Source organism: Vidua macroura, chromosome 8 (genome assembly GCF_024509145.1).
Source record: "Vidua macroura isolate BioBank_ID:100142 chromosome 8, ASM2450914v1, whole genome shotgun sequence".
NCBI classification, from domain to species: Eukaryota; Metazoa; Chordata; class Aves; order Passeriformes; family Viduidae; genus Vidua; species Vidua macroura.
This window is the reverse complement of record NC_071578.1, coordinates 14720776-14744452: the sequence shown is the minus strand read 5'-3', so window position 1 is coordinate 14744452 and position 23677 is coordinate 14720776. Positions and strand designations below refer to the sequence as shown.

Genomic DNA, 23677 nt, shown 5'->3' with positions numbered 1-23677 from the left:
ATTCATAAGGGTTCTCTTGTATTTTCCTTACATTTCAAATTCATTTCTGATTGCTTCTGCTAGTAAACAATACACAAATATTGTTAATGATAATGATACACAATATAATTAATGATAATATTGTACATTGACAAGTCTGTCTCTACCATGTGAAGTACTGCAGACTTTAAAGACATTGCTTAAAGTCTGTCCTCGGTAAACCTGTCACTCCAAAGCATCAATTAATGTACCTGTAGCCTTTTTAATCTACTCCAGTGTAAACACATTTTCTCATTGTACATTTCTTGTTCCAAATTTCCTTTAAAAGCATTATATTACCTGCTCTGATGGTGTCACTCTCTGCATTCAGATATAGTTTATACAAGTATACCAATTTGTCTTTCATATCAACTAAACTTACTGCTTTGTCTAGGTATTTCTATTGCAATCAAAAAACTTTGTCTCAGCATATTAAACTTGGTTTTATTTATTATACTGCAGTGGTAAACACTTTTGAATATAGTATTTTTCATAAGTTGTACATGTGCCATACTTAAATTTCAATTCCTTTATTTCAACTCCATTCCAATGTCACTAAAAGCCCCCTCTTAAGTTTACTGCTCATTATATCCTGTCCATGCATTAGTTCGCTCTTTGTGTCAATATATCCATGTTAGTCCCTCTTTGCTTACTGGGGATGATATCTATATTTAGTCACCAAAGTTCAGAGTATTGAATTTTTCCAGGTTCATTCAAATATTATTTGAGCAGCACGGAAAAGAAAAAACAGAAGCTTGGTCTTTCATAATTAACTGATAAAGTAAAATTATTTAAATTGTTGTCGCTGTTTTTTACAATGAGAAACATTGCTACATTACAAAATGCATGTATTAAAAGAAATAAAAGTAAAAATTGTGCATTTTCTTCCAGAAGTGCCCAACAGACAAATACTGATTTTTCATAAGAACTCAGTAAATACAAGTGCAAAATGCAAACAGTTTGAAAGTATCAAGGGTAGACTAAATCCTGACAATCTTTATGCCTGCCAAGGATAACATTTGGCCCAACCTCTTCTCTCCTGAGAAATAAAACAAAAATGTTACTTTTTCTGGGTTCAATGCATAAGTAATTAATAAAAAATATAAAAAATAATGATTTATGATAATTACTTGTTTGAAAAAAAAACAACACCCTGCCACTAAAGTATTTTAAAATATGTTCATTTAATTCTCTTCTCTCCTAACATACACAGTTAAAATCCATGTTCTTACAATTACAAGAAAATAAAATTCAAGATAATTTTGATATATCAGCATCGAAGAGGTTTCTTATTTCTTTACACTTGGAATCTCTCTTTGAAGGTTAATTCATTGGAACTATTGGCTTCCTTCTGGGAATCATTCTTTCTGGTTTCCAGCCTTTCAAAATATTATTACTTTAATTAACATGTATTTGAAAACTTGATATTACTGCATTGCTTTCAAAGTCTACTGAATACCTTGTACCAATCAACTTATTCATGGAATAAAATGACAGAGGCAAACTCAGAACCATCCAACAGCTATCACATATAAATCCACCTTAAAACGTTATGATTTTAATTTTTCTGTAAGAACTGCAGAACTGAAGCAGTACTTTAAAATCCTTGATAATTTTAGCATCTTTGGCCTCCCCATCTACTTCTCAGATCATTTATGAAACCCAGCACATCTTCATGGTACTTCATAAATAAACAATAATGACAACTTTTCATGCAGAAACATTTGAATCACCAGAGCATATTTGTTCACATCCATCACATCCTTATCCTTAACTGACATTGAGGGCTGCACCTGTAATTTTTAATTTATAACTCACCATCTGAAGACATCAGTCACTCCCCTTATGCTTATTTTCCTCATCAGAACCTCTGTCTCCAGATCAACATCTTGATGCAGAGACGGAAACAACTTTTTCCAACTTGGATGCAGACAGGCAGCAACGGACATCAAAGCTGACCATGAAGGTCCCAAAACCTCACTAAAATGGGATGTGATCCCAGCTTCCTCTGAAGCTGAGAACGACTAGCCAGCAAGCACATAACTGGACAGGAACTTCACAAAAGCAAAGCAGTGCACAAGTATTTTTCTTAAGTGTGTTGCACATATTCTAAGGCACAATTACTAAGTGCTCCTGTGGCTGCCTGGTGTACTTTTAAGCTTACCTTGTTGTAGGCAGTAGGCCAGACTTACTATGGCTGCTGTCAGCTACAGCTAGAAATCCATCTAGAAGTGTCAGGTTACAGCTAAAACCACTCCAATAGAAGAGGAAAAAACATGGGGAAAAAAATTCCTTTCCTACCATCTTCTATGAAATATAATTCTTCTAGAAACAAATACATCAGCTCTTCTTCCAAACTAAGGAAATGTTGCCAGGAAAACAGCTTTGACAACGTAAAAAATTAACATATTTATTTGAAGTTTATCCATTCAGAATGTTTAACCCTAAAAGTAACGGGCCTACTTCAGTGGGGCCCCACAGGGCTGGCTGAAAGGCAATAGTTCACTTTTGAAACTCAAGTCTGAGACCCATGTCCCCATGGCTTAAGCAAAAAAGGACAAATCTAATCCCCTGAATTCTGACCTGGAGAAGTACAAGACTTGGATTATCTAATGACATAATGTTGCTCACAATCTTTTTTTTTTTAATAGAAAGATTTTTAACCTGCATTTTTCAGTTCAAATGCTCCACATATCTTGTATCTGACATAACATGATGTTAAAAGTCACTGTAGTAAATCAAGGTAATGTGAATGAATCTGTCCTAAGAATCAGAAAAAGTCAGAAAGTCAGAAGTTTTCAAAGATCTTAAATAACAGCAAATGCACTATCCATAATACTGGCAAACAAAAATTACTTAGCTGAGTTTTTTTAACACTTCTGAATGCCTCTCACTGCTGCTATTTCATATTATATTCAACAAAACTTTCAGTGAATATTTCACAGGTGATCCAGTAAATACACAAAATCATTCCACCCTGGCACTACAAGATGTAGAATTAGTTCACCTTCATCAGCCCAGTCATGCCATAGACAGACAAAAACACCACACTCACAGGCACAGGGCTACCAAGATGTGGTGCATTGACCTCGTCTGGACACCAAGTGCTCACCAAGCCACTCGATCCCTCCCCTTTCCAGCTGGACAGGGGAGAGAAAACAAGATGGAAAATGACTCGTAGGTTGAGATAAGGCACTTCACTGAAGCAAAAGTGAAAGTTTGTGCATGCAGAAGCAAAGAGGGGGAAAAAAAAAAGGTTTTTTCCCTACTTCCCACCAACAAGTGATGTTCAGTCACTTCCTGGGAAGCAAGGCTTCAGGATGGGTAGCAGTTGCTCCAGAAAGCAAACAAAGCAAATAACAAATGCTCCCCTTTCTCCTCCTTTCCTTAGATTTTATAACTGAGCTGATGTCACATAGTATAGAATATCCTTTTGGTTAATTTGGGTCAGCTGTCCCAATTGTCCTCTCCCAGCCTTCTGATGGGGGGGAATGTTGGAGAGACAGCACCAATGCTGTGCCAGCCCTGCTCAGCAGCAGCCAAAACACTGAGGTGTTCTCAACACCTTTCTAGATACCAATGCAAAGCACAGCACTGGGAGGGCTGCCATGGGAAAATGAACTCCATCTCAGCCAGAACCCATACACAAATACACTGAGGAGTGTTGTGTACAGAGATAACATAGAATCCCTCTGAGTTTCTGAACTTATATATAAAATCATGTAAAGTAACCCTCAAATACATGTAACAGGACTGTGAGTTGGCCAGAGCTCTGAAGATGTGCCTAGTCCCTTTGCTCCCAGACAGAAGTCAAAGGTCTTTCTACTATGGCAGACAAATCAGGAATAAGAAGGGGTTAATCCAGACCTCCCCATGTCATTGCTTTCATACAGTTAGAGGCAGAATTCGAGGTATTTTTTTGCTGTTTGACAATTGGTTTTTGAAAATTAATTGTGCTTCATTTGTATCAAAATCTCCACCACCACTTCTGGTCTTTTGGCAACCCCCACGGTGTCCCCATGTTAGTGTCTCCTTGAGTTCAGGACATGAGCGTGCTTTGAATAGAATCCTGTTCATTCCTCCTTCTGTGCTCCAGTTTGTGGCACAATGCTGCCTCCAAGCATGCTGATGGGATTTCTGTGGGTGAAATCAAGTTCAAGCTCTGCTCCAGGAATGCATCTAATGCTTTTCAGAAGGAGAGGAGCAGTCTGTCTGTAAGACCAGACTAGAGCTAGTCTGAAATTAAATACAAACATATATTCCCCTTCATACCCAAAATATGTAAAAAGTAGCTCTCCAGCAGCATTTAATACTCCAGAAACCCCTCTGGGATGGACACCCACTTCTCATCACCAGCTCCTTCACCCCACAGACCCACAGTACTGGTTGTGTTGGAGCCCTGAACAAATGCCCTGGTCAGCCAGGCACCTGCTCACCATCTGCCCTCCTGCTGGCTGACAGGTACCTGGAAATCCCAGGTGAATGGCCAGCTTTACCCCAGGCAAAATCTCCAAGGCACCGTACCTTCTTGCCCTCCAACATCCTCACAGCAGCTTCTATATTTTAAGTTTTGATGAGGACAAGGAAATACTTCCTTCTGATCAACATAACCCTCATCCCAGGGGATGTCAGATAAAAATACAGGCAATAAACACAGGAGAAGGTCAATTAATTTACTTGCAGATTACTGAGCTTCCATACTTGGCTGGAATGCCTTGGAAACATTGAAAACCCAAGACAAGTGACCTCCCCCAAACCTCACCCTCTCACACCTCTGCCACAAGCCCCACAGACCCATCATTCAGTCAGGCCTGGAAAAACAAGGCAGGGATGTGTTTGTTTATCATCAGGAGCTACTGCCATTTTATCACATTATCTGTGACCTCTTACACATAGAAGAAATTCTTTGGTATTTCCATTATAGCATATGCAAGAAACCCGGTACAACCATTCCTCTTTCTCTCACTGTAATGGGAGAAAATGGCAACGACATGACAGGTGGATGTGAAAATGCAGTAAGACTGAAAGGAAATACAGATTATCATTAAGCCCAACCTCTGACAACTAAAGAGGTGTCCACTATTTACCTGAAGGATGATGTTCCACTGTATTGACAATGGTCATCTGAATCTGCACAATATTTAGCAGTTTACTGCTTTCCAACAAGCTATGCATCACCACTGCTCCCTCTATTTTTTCTTTTTTTTTCCTATCATCTCAAAAATAATAATCCTGCAACCTAAATTCATACTTTTCAAACAACAGAAATCAGACATATTTGTCTAGAGAACTAATAGTCTCACTCCCTAAAGTGCTTTCTTTCTCAAGGATTTTTAACTGTTCCTAAATATTGAATGTCATTTATGAACACCAACAACATGTGTCTTAACAGAACCAAAAATGACAGAGTTAGCTATCAAAGTACAACATCTATCATTTGTATCATAAATAAAACAAAATTTTCACTTGCTTTCAACTACACTTTCTGAATAACAAATACTACAGATATAAGTATAAATTTAGCTATAGACAAGACTACATATTTTGGTAAATGCTAAAATTAAGCCAATGTGCACATTGTGTAGAGTACTCAAACCAGAAAGCAAATACTGTAATATTGCATTTCTGTCACAAACTATACATTTCTTACAGTAAACTTAAAAATTCTATTTTGATTATCTTTAAAAATAGCAAAGTAAGGAATAGTCTTTTATAAAATGGATCTTGACTTTGGATGCTGAACCAATTACAAAGAGCTGATTTCTCACTATAGAAAATGGGAATTTATCTCTCTCACAAACATGATTAAAATGAATCAAGTACCGTGCTATCATCTTGCACAAAAGGAACTATTGATGTATTTCTGTCAGCCTGGTATGAGTAAGTTTCCCCATTCTATATTCATTAAAGTAAAGTAAGATCTTAGTCACCTTGAAAGAACACAGAACATGTTCTGCACTCTCTGTTCAAAAATCCCAGAAACTGCAACTATCACTCTCACCAGGCTCATAATGTAAGTGCTTAAATATACAATTGATGTGTCCTGGGAAGAATTAAATTCAGAAAAAGCTTGTTTTAAATCATTCAATATTCTTTTATTTTATTAGAAATCCCCAAAGTATAACTATTGCTACTCATGTGCCAGCTCCTGTTGTCAGTTTGTATTTTCTCAGCTTGGCTATTGTCAAGATTTATTGACAATAACATTTGGACACATACTCCATCAAAATGCAGTATAAATACATACTGTATTAAGTAAGTTGTGCAATCTTGGATCATGCATGCTGTACCACAAGCCCTTTCCATACAGACCTCATTAATGGTGCCATAAACTGATGTGACATCAAAAAGTTTTTCCTGTGAAAATGGTACCTGTTTGCAGAAATGGCTGCAGCAATAATTTTTATCAACACCAGAGAATCAGGATAGCATCTGGAGAGACTACACAGAGTGAAGAGCTCTGAACAGTGGAAGGGAACAGCAGCCTCCTTTAATGCCTGCAGCATGGATGCCATAAAAACATCTCAAGATCCTGCTACCGAATTCTGGCAAAGGACTTTGCTCTTGAATACTTTTATAATGGTTTGCACATTGTCTTAGAAAGCCAGTTTTAAGTTACAGAGGAGAAAAAAGCTTGCTGGCTTCAAGTGTTATAAATGTTTTGTGGGGGTTTTATTTTTTTCATTTTTAAATATAAGCTTTGCCCCCAGCATATGCACAATATCTCAATTTAATTCCAAATTATTAGTAGCTGTTTTACAGAAAGAGCTGAAATCTAGCTGCATTGTGAAACCCCCTCCCTATATTTTTACTTTACAAATTGAAACAGTGGTAATTTAATTGTCTAGAAAGCATTTACAATTAAAGAACTGGCAGCATTAAGATCTCTCCTTTAATACCTTGGATTACTCCTGTGGCATTAGAATTTTGGTATAATATAATGCATATACTCATACCTGTTACACAAGAGATCATCCACCAATAATACAAAAATAATTCTAGATTATATAAGAATTTACCAGTGAATCTTCAGGGTGATTTATATGTTCTCTTAAACAGTTGTCATTTCAGTAAGTAAAATACACAAATTTTGCACACACGTGATGTAACTGTAGGTTCTCCAACTAGCTGTAAGCTTGATTGAAAGTGATGTGAGAACAACAGACATCTAACTTGTTCCGTCTCTGTTTATAAATTATAGCATACTACTTTCATTGTTGCATAAATTATTTTTAAAATTACTAAGAAAGTCTAAGAGGAAATCTTTTTAATATGGCTAAAAGGTCGCATTTCCTAGTACAGGAAAGAAATAGTGCCAAATTATAAAAATAACTTTTTTTTTTTTTTAGTTTAAAATACAAGGTACAGAAGAAGACCTTCAAAACAGTAGCTACTGAAACATTAAACTTAATGAGTAACTTAAAGATCAAAGGATGGTAACATTCAAATTACAAAGCTCTTCATGACTTTCATCTCTGCAATAAAGCTGCTATACACTGACTTAGAGCTATACTGGGTTTTAGTAGAATCCCTTTTACCAACAACCACCACTCAATAAAAAAAAACTAATGGCAGCAACAGACAGAGAAAGTAGAAATACAGTTCATTACAGAAGAATGTAGACACAGTGATTATCTTTAAACTGCAACTTCTTTTGCTAATATCTTTTTTGTAGTCAGTATCTTTTAGGTAAAGTGGCAAGGATTAAATTTGATGGAGAAACTGAATTAGTTGTGCACCATCAAATAATAAACAAACACCATTAAAATCACTGTGTTTGACATCTCAAGAGTTAAATTAGAGCCAGAGTATTTGGCAGAATTCAAAGCAGAACTATTCACAGATGAAGTACACCTGGTGAATACGTTTGCCCATGTCAAGCCAAAAGACACTTGGAAACTCTCCAGTGTTGAGTACTTCCAAATACACAGTGTACTACTGCACAGTCAACAACGCTATTTTGATACTAGCAGGATTCTTCTTCTGTATTAGAAACAATGAGTCACACATTTACAAGTACTACACTAGACTGGCAGCTTCTAACATACAGAAAGACAACATTGCATAGATGCTCTTGGTATTTCTATGTCTGTACCCAAAACCACTAAAATAACGGGTTTGGTAGTATTCACATAAGTACATGTGAATACATACTAGAAGTAGATTTTCACCAGGTCATTTATTTTAATGCCCAGAAGAGACAATGTGATCACAAAGCCAAGAACCCCTCTCAGTAATAAACATGTTAAACCACTAACTTGTTGAAGTTTTACAATATTCAGTCTTAATTTAAGAAGATAAAAAGTTTCCATTACAATTCCTATGTCTTCCAAAGGTTAATTACTCTCACGTAGATTTTCATTTGCATTCTTATTCTGAATTCATTTGGTTTGTGTTCTCAATAACTGTACCTTATTATTTCCCAAATTAAAATATCTTTGACATCAGACATTGTCTTTTTTCTGATGATCAAACAACCTCCTAACCTCAAACAAGTAAAACAGATTTATGAGAACACATTCAAGGATACAGCACAGATTTTGTAGTTCTTAAATCATGCTTGAAACTAAAATGTAACGCCTTTTTCTGGTCATCTTTTTCTCAGTAGCAGCAAACAAAAGTAACACTCCTTAATTCTGCTTTTTATTCCTCACTTTTGGATGCAAGATGATGTTATCACTGCACTTTTAGTAATATCACACCAGGAACAGATGTTTAACTGATTATGCATCATTATAATTAACTGCTTTTCAGTGACACAATTTTGGAACTGTTTTCTGGAACATGCAAGTGCAAACTATTTTCTTTATTCTGGATGTATGACAACATTCTTGGCCATGTAAAAATGAATGCTGATCTATTGAGTCCAGCTCACCAAGTGATCCGTGTAACTCTTCAGAGCTACCCCCGGCTGTAATCATTTCACCTGACCTGAGAACTTTGTGTGCTCCATCTGGATTGTGCATAAATACAGCAACAAGCCATCAGGAGCAGGTCAGACAAGAATCCTTGTAACTCTGTCCTGTCTCTGACAGTGGTCAGGAGAAGATATGTGAATACAAAAACCACGGCAAGAAGCTCTGCAGCTAACCTACTTTTAATTTCTTATGAAACTTCAATAATTTGTCGCCTCCTCAGTCCTATAATATGGAAAAGAGTGAATAATGTTCCCTATTTACTTTTAACACACTTCAGGGGTGTTCAGGAGAAAAGCCCCTCAGCTATTCATCATTCCTCACACAACAGCTTTCTCACAACTCTGCATATTTCTACACCTTTCCTTCTGCTCTTATGCCATTTTGAGATGGAAGAATCAGAGCTGTGTCAGAATCAGTGTCCAAGATGCAGGTGCACCACTGTGGGCTTACACAACGGGAACAAGATGCTTTATTCTGTCATGCATGTTGACTACTCTGAGTTTTCCTCTTCACAGGGTGTATCCTGCCTCTAGGGCATCACTCCTGAAGCTAACAAGTGCCTCGTTCACAGCCAATCAAACTGTAAGCAAAGTTAAAATGTTCCAAACACCTCTTTTCATTTAACATTTATCAATGCTGAATTTAATCTGGATTTTATAGTACTCTTTGTCCTGATCACTTAAATTTACAGAAAATCACAGAAAAGCAGAGGAGGAAAAGACTTGGACAGTGAATGGAATATTCATAAGTTCAAGACATCAACTAAGATTTTCACCCCCATTCATTTAAACACTAGAAAACTAACCTTAATAAAATATTAATTGTTCAGTGATCTATATGTCTTTTTCTGCAGAGTAACTGCTATTAAATACAACACAAAAACAGACCAAAAAATATTATTATAACACAACAGTTGCAAGCTCAAAGTGCGCACACAATCCCCTATAACCGCTCGGGGCTGGGGAACCCATCAGGACCCCACAGCATCCTCCACTGCTGCAGGACAGCCTTCCACTCTGACTCACTGCCCACAACAGGCACATTTCTCCAGACCTGCACAAAGACCTTGGCAGAAGAGATCTGCCACTGACGACTGGACAGGATGTCCTCTGTGCAGTCTGTAAATGTCCAAACCATGCAGGCAGACTGATACATGGAGGAAATTATCTAAATCTTAAGCATTTTTCCCTGCTGTAAAAAGGACTCAGTTGATGGAGTGTAAGCATGTGATAAATCTGTCCCTAAACATCTTGTCCCTCAGGGTTAATCCAGCAAACAATGGGCACCCTGAAGGATCAAAACTGGCAAAGTCTTTCCTGCTGAAGGATCAAGGAGAGGACTCTCCTACTCCTCAGTTACTGGAAGGTGACTCCCATAGTTTACAAGTTCAAAAACAAACTCGAAACACCCTCTCCCCAAAACAGCACAGCCAAGACAGCCAGCAGTATGGCACAAAATCAGGAAAATGGTGCAGAACAAAGTAAAAAATCAAAGGTAAAAGCCCAGAGACAGGGATCAATCACAGGTTTTGTGGCCAGATGTTCAGAGATGATTACCCTCATGCATGCCCCACAGAAATAATGGGGAGAGACTATTCCAAGAAGGTAGCATTACAGAGGTACTTCTAGACTGGCTAAGAAGTACAATCCTGTATAAAATAAAATTGTCAATGTTTTTACCTTTGTTTCTCCCCAGTCAAAAAATTCAGGCTCAAAATCAGAATTTTTCCACTTACAGTTTCATTCATTTCTTCCAGTCTCAGATAGTGTTGTGGCCCATATCCAGTAAGTAACAAAATCTACTCAACTTCTTTCAGTACGTAATAACTATAGAATACAGTGAAAGACAAAAGTGAAACAAATAAAAGTGAAGTAACTCAGTGTTCTCAATCAGCAGAGTCATGCTGCAGTCTTTCTGAACAAATACAGTGCCAGCCTCAATAACCAAAGAAACTTATATTTAACAACTGGAAAATTAAATTAAAAAGGACCAGTAACCAGCACTCTACACCTTCTGAAGGCATTTACCTCCTCCAAAACCTTTTTTCACTGGCATGCTGTTATTGCAATTTAGCAGGCTTTTTCTTGGTCAGACCATCTCCCTCTCCATTTTCTGCAGTGACAACAACTAAACAAAGCACAAAATACTGGCCTCAACACACAAGGAAAATTGAAGATGCTCTTACTGTTCAGGAATACAGAGGGAAACAGGAAAATCTATCAATCTGACACAAGAAAACTAGGCCAGCCAATGAGAAAGCTGACTTTGAACTTTTATTCATTTTTTTCTTAATCCAAAATTTTAAAAGCAAGAATAGAGCTTCTTTTATTTCTCCTAGAAGACCAACGCATTCTCCCATGGGTTGAGTTAAATCTAATGATTTTGTTATAAAAAGAAGTTTTATCATTGCTCTCTCTTGACAGTGTTGAAAACAGAAGAAAGCATACTATTAGCAGAATAAACTAACTTTAATTACATTGTGACATTTCATCACCCCCTTACCTTTCAGCTTACTGAGAGTGACAAACAGATAATAAGAGAAAAGCAGAGAGATGCTGAAGACCAAACCTGATTCATTCTCCCAGGTTTGAGAACCATGTCAGCTCTGACTGAAACAAACTGGAATTTGGAAATAAACAAAAGCAGGATGGTTCCTTGCCAGCAAGCAATTGAGCTGTGGTACTTCCTGTCATGGGATGCTCCAAATGCAGGGAACTGTCATGGGATCTGCAAGGGGGCTGGATCAGGCTGTGGAAAACCAACCCATGTTGGTCAATCAAATGCACAGGAGCTACAAGTCTGAGCTGTGATGCAGATGAGAAGATCCTTGTGGAAAATAGCAAAATGTTATTCTACTGTAGGCAACTGATTTAAAAATGCTTAGTCTGGAGACAAGATACTGGGATAATCCATGGCTCTTCAGCCCGGTCCAGGACAGCCGCATGTATTTTTATTAATAGTCCAGGCTGGAGAAAATGAAAAGCTGTGTAACCATAAATATTTTTAGAAGTCCATTTATTATATCTTCACTCATTCAAGAACAGTATTATTGATGGACAATTCACACAAAACAGCAAAGTATCAAGTAAAAACAGCCAGGAAACCCAGCTGCCACAGTTCTTCCCACTAAAGCTTCTTCCAAAACTTTATTACCTATTCCCATTTTAAAAAGGAAACACCAGCCAACCAAAAAGGCTAATAGACTAACTTAATCATATGGAATGACTTGCTCAACATGTAATTCAGTGCCACTATTTTGACAGAAACTTTCAGAGAAAAAAACCAAACCAACTTGACTTAAGTGCTATTAAATAAATGATTACTTGAGGGATTTTATTTGTTTAAAACAATCACTCTGCTTCAGCTAAAGAAGTATTTTGGAAAGCTAGCATTAAAAAATTATTTGCTCTAATCTTTTTCAAACTAAAGCTTGGCATCTAATCCCTCTTCATTACCAAATAGCTTAGTAACCAAGTATTCCATTTGTAAAGTAGTCACAATAACAACACCAAAATAGCTGACCTGAGTTCTTCAAAAGTAACTACAGGAAACAAAAACTCAAACAGCATTTACTTACACAGTGAGTCAGGCAACAAACTCCCTTAGTCTTATTAAAAATATATGAAAATATATGGAGGATATTTTCATATGAAGCAATTTCATCCAATTAGCAGTACCGCTGTATTACTTATTTAAAAAAGAGATGTTGTCCTAGTCAGCAAGTTACTGTTCAACTGTGTAAAGTTGTTATGAAGGTCATTTCATACATCAATTCACTAATGGACTTGTTATTAAATATAGGTACAAATGAATTAATTAGAATTGTTTTTAAAATAACAGTTTATTAGAAACAAATTTATAATGATAATCAATAATCATGAATACTTTACAGCAGTAACTTCATTTACTCTAAGTGCAGAAGATTATAATTTATTACATTTATTTAGCTCAGGGTTATTTTTTTGCTTCATCAATCTATATTGCTGACTCTTTATATTGTTATTTATAACTTTTAATAGTGCAGAAAGGGGAGAGAATTATGAATAGTACAACAATAAATAATAAAATGTTTTTTCTCCCCGCATTTTAAGTCTTAGGAATTTCCTTTTTCATCCTTTTATTATAGAAGGGAAAGACAAAGGGAAGAGTTAGAAAATTTACTTTTTCTGCAAATCTCATTATTTTAAACAGAAAAAGAAGCAAAGACATCAGAACCAGAATATCTGCTAGAGCTCCATAAGGACTAGCAAGTATACGAATATGCCAGGTAACTTTTAATTTAACAACAGCTGGCATTAGTTTTGTACACATTAAGACACAAAAATAAATACCAAACATACAAAAATAGATACCAAACATACAATTGACATCAAGTCACTTTCTGATGTTCGTCTCTCTAATGTTGTCCTCTTCTGCTCTTCCTCAGGTTACTTGGGGTCCACAAAACAGGTCCTCAAACCCTTTATGTGACACTACCAGCACTGGTACTAAAGAAAGGAAAGGAAAGCAAAGGAAAGCTCGATTCACAGAAAAAGAACCCGTAAAACCACAACTGATATCTTACTGCTCCCACTGGACAGATATAGTCTTACCAGTCTCCCAACATTAGAGGAAAGAACTATTTAACTCCCTTCCACAAGACCCTTACATGATACAGCCCAGACAAAGAGCAGATTAACTTTCCAAGAGCCTATTGTTTACCAAACATGGAGGGATAAAGAAACAAACCTCAGATATTCTCACAGGCAGCAGCAGTTTAACAGCTACCTGGATATCTGGTGTCGTAACTCCCACAGCTTGACTGAATTTTCTAAGCACCATGAGATCCAAATCCCTTTAAAAGTCGTAATACCGTACTTTGAAGAGTTACTTGAAGAATTATGTGACCAAATTTTGCTATTCTCCCTTTACCACCTTACTATAGGTGAGATGCTGTGTGACTGCATCAGGGACTACAGTAAAAGAAAACTCTAATGATGAAAATGTTGGTACAACACAATTCATTAATGCCTTCCCAATAAAAAACCTTATAATGATGGCTTCAATTACTGAGAGATTAAAATGTTGTTTTATTCCAGCGGAGAGCAGGTTTCCATTTATGCACTTTGACTCCTTTCCTTTCCTACATCTCCTGTGCAGTATGGATAGAAAAACGTGTCTTTTCCAAAATTAGCACATATTTGTCAGCTGTTACTTCAGCTGACAAATAGCCATCTTTCTCAGCCATAGCAGAGAACAGTTCATTAACCTGATCTAATTCAAGATAAAGATTTATAATAATGATGTGAATAATACTAGCTGTGACACAGAAGAAATGGATAGATATGCTAATGTAAACTTTGAGTTTTGTGGCTCTGCATGGAGAATAACAGCAAACATTAAGATTTCATCTTTACCACTATAATTATTTGTGTTACACACATTTCACAGTTTTTCATGGGCAGTTGCAATACTGTTTGAATGTTGCTATCAAGGTGTAGAGAAAACTGGAAATTAGACTTCTCCCTTCTAAACAATATGCAATGCTGAGGATGGAAAACAACTTTGATCATTGTGGCTGTTCCCTCTGATCAGCAGCGGCGTGTCTGGTGGGTCAATATAGAATCACTGCTTGACAAAACCACATTCAGACCTCTCTACTCCACTAGCTGCAGTTTTAATGATAAGATCTAAGGAAGGAGAGTTAGAGATAAAAAGATTTTTCTTGTTTCTAAGTTGTCTAACAGAATCAACTCCATCTGCCTGGCCCCAATTCCAGGCACGGCTGAACTCCAGGACTTAATTCAGATCTCTCTAAGGACCCATGTCCTCGCTTATTTCAGTTCCACTCAACGAGTTCAGAAGAGAAGGGTAAAATGAGTCAAGGATCAAAGGTGATGAGAGAAGATGTAATAGAGGGCTTTAGAAAAGCAAAAGAAACTGGGAAGTCACGCAAGATTAAAGAAGTGGTGGAGATTGTGAGCTGAAAGCAGAGGCTGCAGCACAGGGCAGAGAAATTGCAGAGACTGGCACAGCAGAGGACCAAGAGCAGAGCTGATGAGGAGGGAGAGGGTTTTTTTATTTTTTTAGAAATTCACTGGCAGTCTACAATTCATATAATCAGTGAATAAAAACAAGATGCAGATGAGAAGAAAAAAACAGGTGGAAGTATCAACAATAATAGGAGTTAAAAAGGAAAGTGTAGAATTGAAAGATTCTGGGAATGCGACAGATGGAACAAAGTAAAGAGGATGGTCCATGGAAAACAAAGAACTAAGCATTTTTCTTAGTAGTGCAAAGTTCCCCAGAGAGGACACATGTTAATATATAAAAATTCATGAGTGAGGAGTTCACAGGAGTTAGGAGTGCTGGCAAATTTTATTCCTCAGAATTGATCATACTTCTGTTTTGCTTCTCCCTCTCTCTTAAATGCTTGTAGGTGTCCTGTTGTGCCAGATTGTGCCAGCACATTCCATTAGAGAAATCTTACCTGACACTTCAGTATACTTCCTGTGAAAATTCTATAAGAACTAATCCAGTAGTAAAGTTGCTCACCAACAGACTATGATCTCCTTCCACCCCTCCTCTCTCAAAGAAACTGGTACCATGCACATTAATTTCTAATGAAAATATAAACACAAATGTTGCCAGGGAACTACTAATATACAATAATGTTATGTTCAATTCTTCCATTATGTTTTTCTTCACATTTTCCAGGCTTGATTTTGTTATTACTAGTTTTAACCTTATTTTCCATTCTATGATGCAGTTTGTTCTTTTCTCAAGTCACAGTACACAAAAAACTTTTACCCTCACAATTAATACTTTTGATTATAAAACATGAGTTCTCTGGGACAGGCAATCTCAAAACATAAAGAGAAAGGTTTATGAAGAGACATCATCTTGATTGCTATTAATTCTTCAATAAACAAGAAGAATAATAAATGTTCATAATTTAGAGACCTTGACTTACCAGGTTACTTCAAAGTCATCATGATACCTTAATAATATAAAAAATCCATTAAACCTCATTGTGTGTTGTACCAAGCCTACAGTAGAAATGCTGAAAACATAGGCCAGTGTCCTTCCAGCCTCATGAGTTTTGATGAATAGCCACTGAGCAAAGGCAAGCTAAAATACAAGTTTAAAAGAATTTGCTTATTTATGCACAGCTATCAGCAAATTCAGATTCTATATGATCCAGGAATCAATCTCAGGTTTTTGCAAAGACTTACAGGTCTGTGAGCATAACACCCATAAATCCCTGTGTGCTGGTGTTATTGGCAGAACGGTTTATGCATTTGACAAACTGCTGTTCAGATAAGATGATATCCAACTAAGTACAGAAAAGAAACTGTCAACAACTCTGCAAGACTGTAATAGAAATTGCAAAAGCAGAGCTTTCATGACTAACCATAACTTCAGAATAGTCTCAAATCAGTCCCAGGCATGAAAACACAGTTGGAACTGATTTTAAGAGAAGGGTGAAGAATGGCATGTTGCCACAAGAATAAGAACAAAGCCTAAACTGTGTTCCTTGTATTACATAATTGCTAAACCAGAGAAAAAAAATGTTAATATTATAGATAACACAGAGGTTTTAGCCAAATTATATTTGACAAGTCTAGAACTAGACAGCAAACTTGTAACTGATAGAAAATAATTACAGTTGACTGGATAAGTACATACCCAACCTTTTCATGGTTTGTATGCTTTTATTGATGTGAGGGTTTGGATATTCCATTAGAAACATGGAAAGGGAGGAAGTTTAGAACTAATAGGCTGTTTTCCCACAAAAATCTAAGTCAAATGGCATAAAGAGCAATTCTTGAAAACATGCATCAATATTATTGAGTAGTGAAAACCAAGCTGGCAAAAGCCCTGGCTCTCAGATGTGCATGAACAAAGGGTGAAAGGTGCAGATACACAAATATGTGTTTTCTATTGGCTGCTAGAGCAGAAGTTCTGCCTTGGTAAAGGTACTCTGTCCTCTAACTTTCAGATTTATGCCAGCTCTGTATTACAAAACCAAGGCAAAAGACATCAGTGAGGAAAGTAGAGATGGATAAGATGGAACATGGCTGAGTCCAATAGTGGCAAAATTTGTGATGACAGAGGATCTCAAATAGGGAGAAACTTTTCACAAAAACACCATTTTTCTTTGGCTATTTCTGCCCAGAAAATTTTTGGGTCTGTTTTAAGAGCAAAGTAATAAACGGGCTTCTAGCATCACAGGGTTAATGTGACTCTGTTGTTATAAAGCACCTATAATTCAAATATTTGTGATTTTAAAACACTGAGGATGCAGAAAAAGGACAACATAAATAAAATTCTAAACCTTTGGAATTTCCTTTTAATAGCTCTGTTTGGACCCCTTCTTTCTGGACCTTCCCACTTTCACCTCTCTCCTAACCACTTCACGACTCCCTACTCTTCACCTCTCCTCATATTTTATTATACTGCCAGAATTTTTAGAAGGGGACAAGGAAAGAAAAATATACTTTGAGAAATGTGCCAGAATGCCTTAAAACAAAACTAAAAAAAACCTAAAAAAGAAAACTTAAAAAAAAAAAAAAGGCATCGCATTTTCAAATCTTTAAGAACAATCCATTTTAAGGGATGTCAGTACGTTGGTCCCAAGGGCCAGCAACTCATGCAGCTTCATATACAGGCAGATTCCATATACACAAATCACCTTCTCCCTGGCACCAACTCACTGCAAGAGATGCAAATACATACACTTCAGAAACTAATTTCTGTTGCATATCTCTTTAGATCAATAAAATTAAATAGATTTTATGAATACCAGGCAAACATGTCCAAAAAAAGATAAGAGAGTCAACAAGATATACTAAGTCTTTTCCTGTTTAAGGCAAACAAGGTCAACAGCCACACAACTGACAAATTATACCATATCATAAAACCTCAGCTTCAATTAGAACTTCTCAATAGGTATCAGATCATATACTTACATGATAAAACTCCCTTCCCACACGCATTGCTCTCCCCCTGGCTATCCTCACCCATTTATTTTTACCTCTGGAATGAAACGAAGTGAAAGATCACAATACTGCAAATTTCCTAGTATGCAACAAAAATAGGACTTGATTTCTACATTAAATTACCAAATTAATGAACTGTTTGATATTGTGAAATGATTTTATCTGTTTTCAGATATTCTTATCCCCTTCTCTCACACAAACTGTTTTCCTCAAAAAAAGTTACACTCGAGGGATGTAAGAGCACCAGGATGATACATGGCACTGTTTTAACTCATGGCCTTTAAAGTTCAATAATAGAGAAAGAAACTTCAGGACGACTCCTATATCTTTAAAAAGTTATATGGTAACTATTAAAGTAGCATTTATTGTATTTTGAACATTATTTGCTATAAGAGTTCTATTTTCCATAGTGGAATTTTTTTCACACTCCTCTTGGGTGTGTGATGCCAAATGCATCCGTTTCATCCAAAAAAATCATCATTTGGAAGCGATAACACTACTAGTACTTTTCAGGTGCAGGTATATCCTTGTCAGAAAAACCAAAAAGAAAATAAAATAGGATATGGCCACTCTAGATGAATATATTAAATGTATTCACAAGGAAGATTAGACTAATATTTGAGTAATATTTGAAGAGTTTTCATCACTAGAACCTTTATCTTCTCCATACTTTGCTCTCCTCAACCATCTGTCCAGACCTTCCAAGTCTTTGGTGTATTTTATGTAGGCTTCCCTGTTAGGAGTTTCTTCCATACACTGTTTTTTTTCTTTTTCTTTATTTAAGAGTTTCAGAGAAAGCATGTATAAATATGTATATACATATAAATAATGAAGCAGAAAACCTGTTTCTTTTTCTTTTTTTCCTGCCACTTTGAGTGAACACAGTAAGTTAACCAAGGTGAAAACGTTTGCAATAACCTTTATAACAAGAATCACCCTGCCTTCTTTAATAATGCTCTTATTTACAAATTAGCAATGCTATGTTAGGTCTCAAATCAATAAAGAAGAATATGTGAGTTTCAAGACATGGAAATAAAACTACTGAATAATATTTTTAGTTCAGTCTTTCTTCAATTCTTTGTTTGCTTTGGCTAGCTTAAACGCTGAACTCTTTGGGACATAACATTTTTGTGATCTATTTTTAAAACAAGATGCTTATGTCAAATAAACCATATTGATATACCTTAAACTGAATATAGGTGTGTAAAAGACCAGACCGGACATGAAAAAAACACAGTAATATAATTCTGAAAAAATTCCAGTGGACATCATATAAATGAATGTGACATAAAAGTAATTTTGGGACAGAGAAAAGTGAGGCAATGCTGCTTTCAGAAGACTATTTAATGTTTGTGAAGTGCTTTGAAGATGAACACCCTTCATACATGCTATGGATTACCATTGGAGTCATGTAGCCTTACTCTGAAATTGAGAATCTGAGGAATTTGAGACAACCTCCAATTTAAAGTCAGAAGAAAGGCTTAGACATAAAAAGTATGAAGAATCCTATATGATATACAATTGATATAAGCCATACACTAACATAAATTTTGTTAATTTCTTCAATTTTTCTTCATTTCTATTATGACAGTTTAAAATTACACCTTTCAATAGGTGTATCTGTGGGTAAAATTTGTAAAAGTATCAACCATTGCTATACATCTTAGACTTTTTGTTGAATTGAGAGAGGGAAAAAAAAAGTGATGCTACTATCAGAAACTGATGGCATTTATCAAAGTATATTCTGCTCAGTGATACCAAGTGATATGTATTGAACTGAGAACTTCCAAAATTAAAAGCATGAAGTTTTTAACACCACTTGACATGAAAGAAAAAAGTAACCCAGCAATATACTGTCCAGTAGAGAATCCAATCTCCTAATTCCCAAAATTTCAAACTGCAGAAGTTTCACATTGTAAAAAGCAGCAAAACAACTTCTCCACATAGCCCAAATTTCAGCAACTCAGTCAAAAAGTTTACAACTAATTTTTCTGTCAACATAGAAGAGACGGAAGATTGCAAATAGTCTCATTCCCTAGAGTTACATTTTAACAACCCAATCACGCTGATTTAAAAAAGTAAAATATTGGTTTCATACAAGAATTCCCAAGTATTCAACCACAGAGTCTAAAATGAGAAAACTACATTATCCTGAAGTGATATGACTCCTCCTTGTTGGGTCTACACTTCAATGCCTACTGTGAGTAGATCCCATAAATTAGTGATTCAACAGCTGTATTCTTCATGGGAAAAAAAAAAAAAAAAACATAATTCCCTTTCTCCATCTTGTCCCAAAATACAAAGCAAGAGATGTATGTTGTAAATCCATAAGGACTAGAATTGCTTTTAACAAGATGCATGCAAATACTTTGTTAAGCTACAGCTAAGTTTTTATTTTTGATCCACATCAAACTCGTGAATCCTGCTTCCAAAGCAGTAAAATACTAAATAAAGACAGTGAAACAGAGTCCAGAACAAGGGTTTTTTTGTTTAATTTGGGTTTTAATATAAAATAAAGAGGAGGGAATAGGTGCTTTATCAACTTTTATTTTGATTTTACTTCTAGTGTGATTGTTTATCATCAGGAGCATTCAGACAGTACTGAATAGCTCTAGTGTTCATATGATTTCAAAGAAACTCTGCACACTTCCCCACCTCATAAGCTGAAAATGGTCCAAACATGTCAAGAATAAGCATTTCTTCAGTGACTTCACACTAGTTTGTAGTCACTGTGTGTGATTGTGTCAGAAGTATTCCTAGTAGCAATAGTTCTGTACATACATACCATAGAGCCTAAACTATCAAACTCAGACAAGACCCACAGTCACTTAGGTGAAAGAACCTAAGCCACCAAACTCAAGCTTCAATTAAGCTACCAAATCATAACTTCTAAATTTGCTGATAAGTACCATAACTGAGCATGTAAATGAGATGTTCCATATCTGAATGGCTTAAGAGATAAAGCAGAGGTAATTCTCTTGCAACACCACAGAGCAGTTACCAGAGTTTGGCTTTGATCTTGCCTTCCAAATGATCATAGCACTAGGCAAACAGCATCCCTATATAATGAATCATCTGCCCCAAACCCCCCAAAATGTTCATTACTTTGTTTCATTACAGTATTACTGTATCTGAACGTATATTCTTTTATTCACCTCTATATTTCTTAATTGTTAAAGCAATCCAAAAGGTTATGTTCCATATGTTAAAGCTCTCTTTCTCTCTGTGGGCCCATAAAACTGAATGGAAGCAGGCAGCATCTACCAGAATATTATCTTTTGCCTCCATCTCCTATTCAGCTACAAAAACAAATCTAAGAGCGCTAATACTTGAGCTCATTATCATTATTTTCTACAGCTGGCCAAATCCCATAGGTGTAACTTAATTCATAAAAAACAGTTTCATCTGGAAAATCTTTGACATATTCAATCAAATTTTCACCTACTGACAACTACTGATACAGATTTTAATTTTTTTTTTCCTTTTTACCTTCAATATTTAGCCTTAAATTTACTTCTGGAAAAGAAAAAAAAAAATCCTTCTCAAAAATGAGATGAGACGAGACTGTAAGAGGAAAAGGGATACATTTATGTGATACATAGTACTATACTTGTCCATATGAAATACAAAAAAACCTCCAAAAACTGTATATTTTATATCAGCTAGGGCCAACTAATCAGCTCTCAGGTCAACAGGTATTTGTGATTAAGTTTAAAAAAAAACTAGCACAGTACCTCTCTAATGAGTTTTGAGCAAGTGTTACCTGAAATGAATGTTTAGGGTGATAGGATCAAGTTTGCTACTGGTGCCTTAAATCATATGTATAAGTGAGCAAATCCTCCCACCTACCACTTCAAACACATCACCTCCCCGTTCATCTTTTCTCACTTCTGTTTCCAATTCAATTTCTTTTCACTGCAGTGAATACATACTTCTGTTGATCTCTTGGTCAGCTGGATTCATTGACTGGTACTTACCTCAGCAAAAGTTTCTTAAAAACCTAAACAAGACTGTGAATCAATGTTTAAGAGGAAAAACCTTTGCAGACATGCTGAGTGTGAGAGTTTCTACAGCTCTTTAACCAAGAGGAAAAAATAGTTCCTGCCTCCCCAAGATGTCGACATTTTATAATTCTGATGAATTCTCTAACTACATAGCCAGTTATACAAACTGCAGAAGTAGCAGTGAGTTTATCACTGAGGTTAAAACTTACATTGGTAAGTAATGTAATATTCTAAACCAGCCCATTAAAAATTAGGAGGAAGTGCAATTATTGTCTCTTGTATAGAAGCAGAAGTTTCCTAAATAAATAATCAGCATACAGATAATCAGCATCAAGTCACTCAACAGTTATAGCTGAAACTGAATTGGAGCATACACAGCACATCTGTACATTTACAGGCACAAGCTCCCCAGATGTTATGAATTACTATCTTTACCAGTTGCCTCCTGAAAGTGTTGACTTAAAGAAAATGCACTGAACAGTGGAGATGTTCATAGCAGGAACTGTCAACAGAACTAAATTCAACAGTAAAAGATCTGTTGATATGTGCATGATCTAAAGGGTAAATATCACAGAGCTATCACTGCTTGGGTGCATTACAGGGACATTACTTTCAGCTGTACTTGAGCATGCAATCACAGAAAGTTCTACTGCCTTAATTATAAGATACTATTTATTCAATTTTAGCTATGTGCAACAGGCAACACAGTATCATAACCTAATTCCTAGTTTACAAAACAACCAAAAACCGAACACCATACCCCGAGTCATTTTAAATTACCAGACGGCTCTGAACGGGAGTGTCATATCGTTGTACAGAAACTCATCTTTAAAAAGGAGACATCAAATTCCAAACTTTATTTAGAGGAGACGAGAGAGAAAGAGAAAACCAGTTAATGACACAGCACTCCAGGAGGCAATTCAGCATTACCGAGACCATTCATTTATTGCCCGGACCGTGCGAGCCCGTCCCGTTGCTGGCGGAGAGGTACACCAGAGAGCTCCATCACTTCTGCTCCCACTGACATTTCCCAAACCGCCGCCCGCAGCAGCGTGCAATTTACACCAGGGAAAGCCCAGCTCCCCCACTTGGGCACAAACGCCAGCAGGAGTTTCCCAACTGAACACGAAAAAAAAAAAAAAAAGAAACCTAAATAAAAAACCACCCCCAAACTCTCAGAGACTTTTTAAAAGCAGGCTCAGGTCTGCAAGGGGCACGGAGCGGATCTGCGGGCTCCGGAGCGGCGGGCGCGGGGTCCCCTCGAGCCCCTCTCCCCCGGGGCACCCCCGCCCGCGCCAGGTGCGCGCCGCCCCGCGGGCCGTACTCACAGGGACACGGTGCGGTTGGGCAGCACGGCGGGCTGCAAAGTTTCCACCAAGTCTCCGCCGGTGCAGACCACTTTGATGCGGAGGGCCGGGCGGCCGGGCCCCTTGGCGCGCTCGGCGGCGCAGAGGCAGCGGTCCACGATGAGGTCGGGGCAGTTCCTGCTGCCCCCGCACAGCCCCAGCGCGGCGGCCAGCAGGCAGAGGCGGGGGCACAGCCCGCGCATGCTGAGCCAGCGAGCGGGAGCCGCCGGCTGCCGCGCCGCGCATGGCACGCGCCCGTCCGCGCCGCTCCGCGGGCCCCTCCACGCCTCCTGCGCCCACCCCGCCCCGCCTCTCTCGCTGCGGCCGGCTCCGCTCCGAGGGACCCCCCCCCCCTTCCTCCTCCTCCTCCTCCTTTCTCCGAGGAGCCGCCGCTCCTTTCCTGCCGCAGC

The 23677-nt window shown here is 37.3% G+C and overlaps 1 protein-coding gene across 1 annotated transcript in view; it reads right to left on the bottom strand.

The window, feature by feature from the left end:
- Positions 1–23470, bottom strand: part of LOC128810668 (adhesion G protein-coupled receptor A3-like) — a 256002-nt gene extending 232532 nt beyond the window's left edge. Inside the window, exon 1 of the mRNA XM_053983732.1 lies at positions 23250–23470. Coding sequence (XP_053839707.1) covers positions 23250–23470 — 221 coding nt within the window. The remainder of the gene's footprint in view (positions 1–23249) is intronic.
- Positions 23471–23677: the final 207 nt, after the last annotated feature.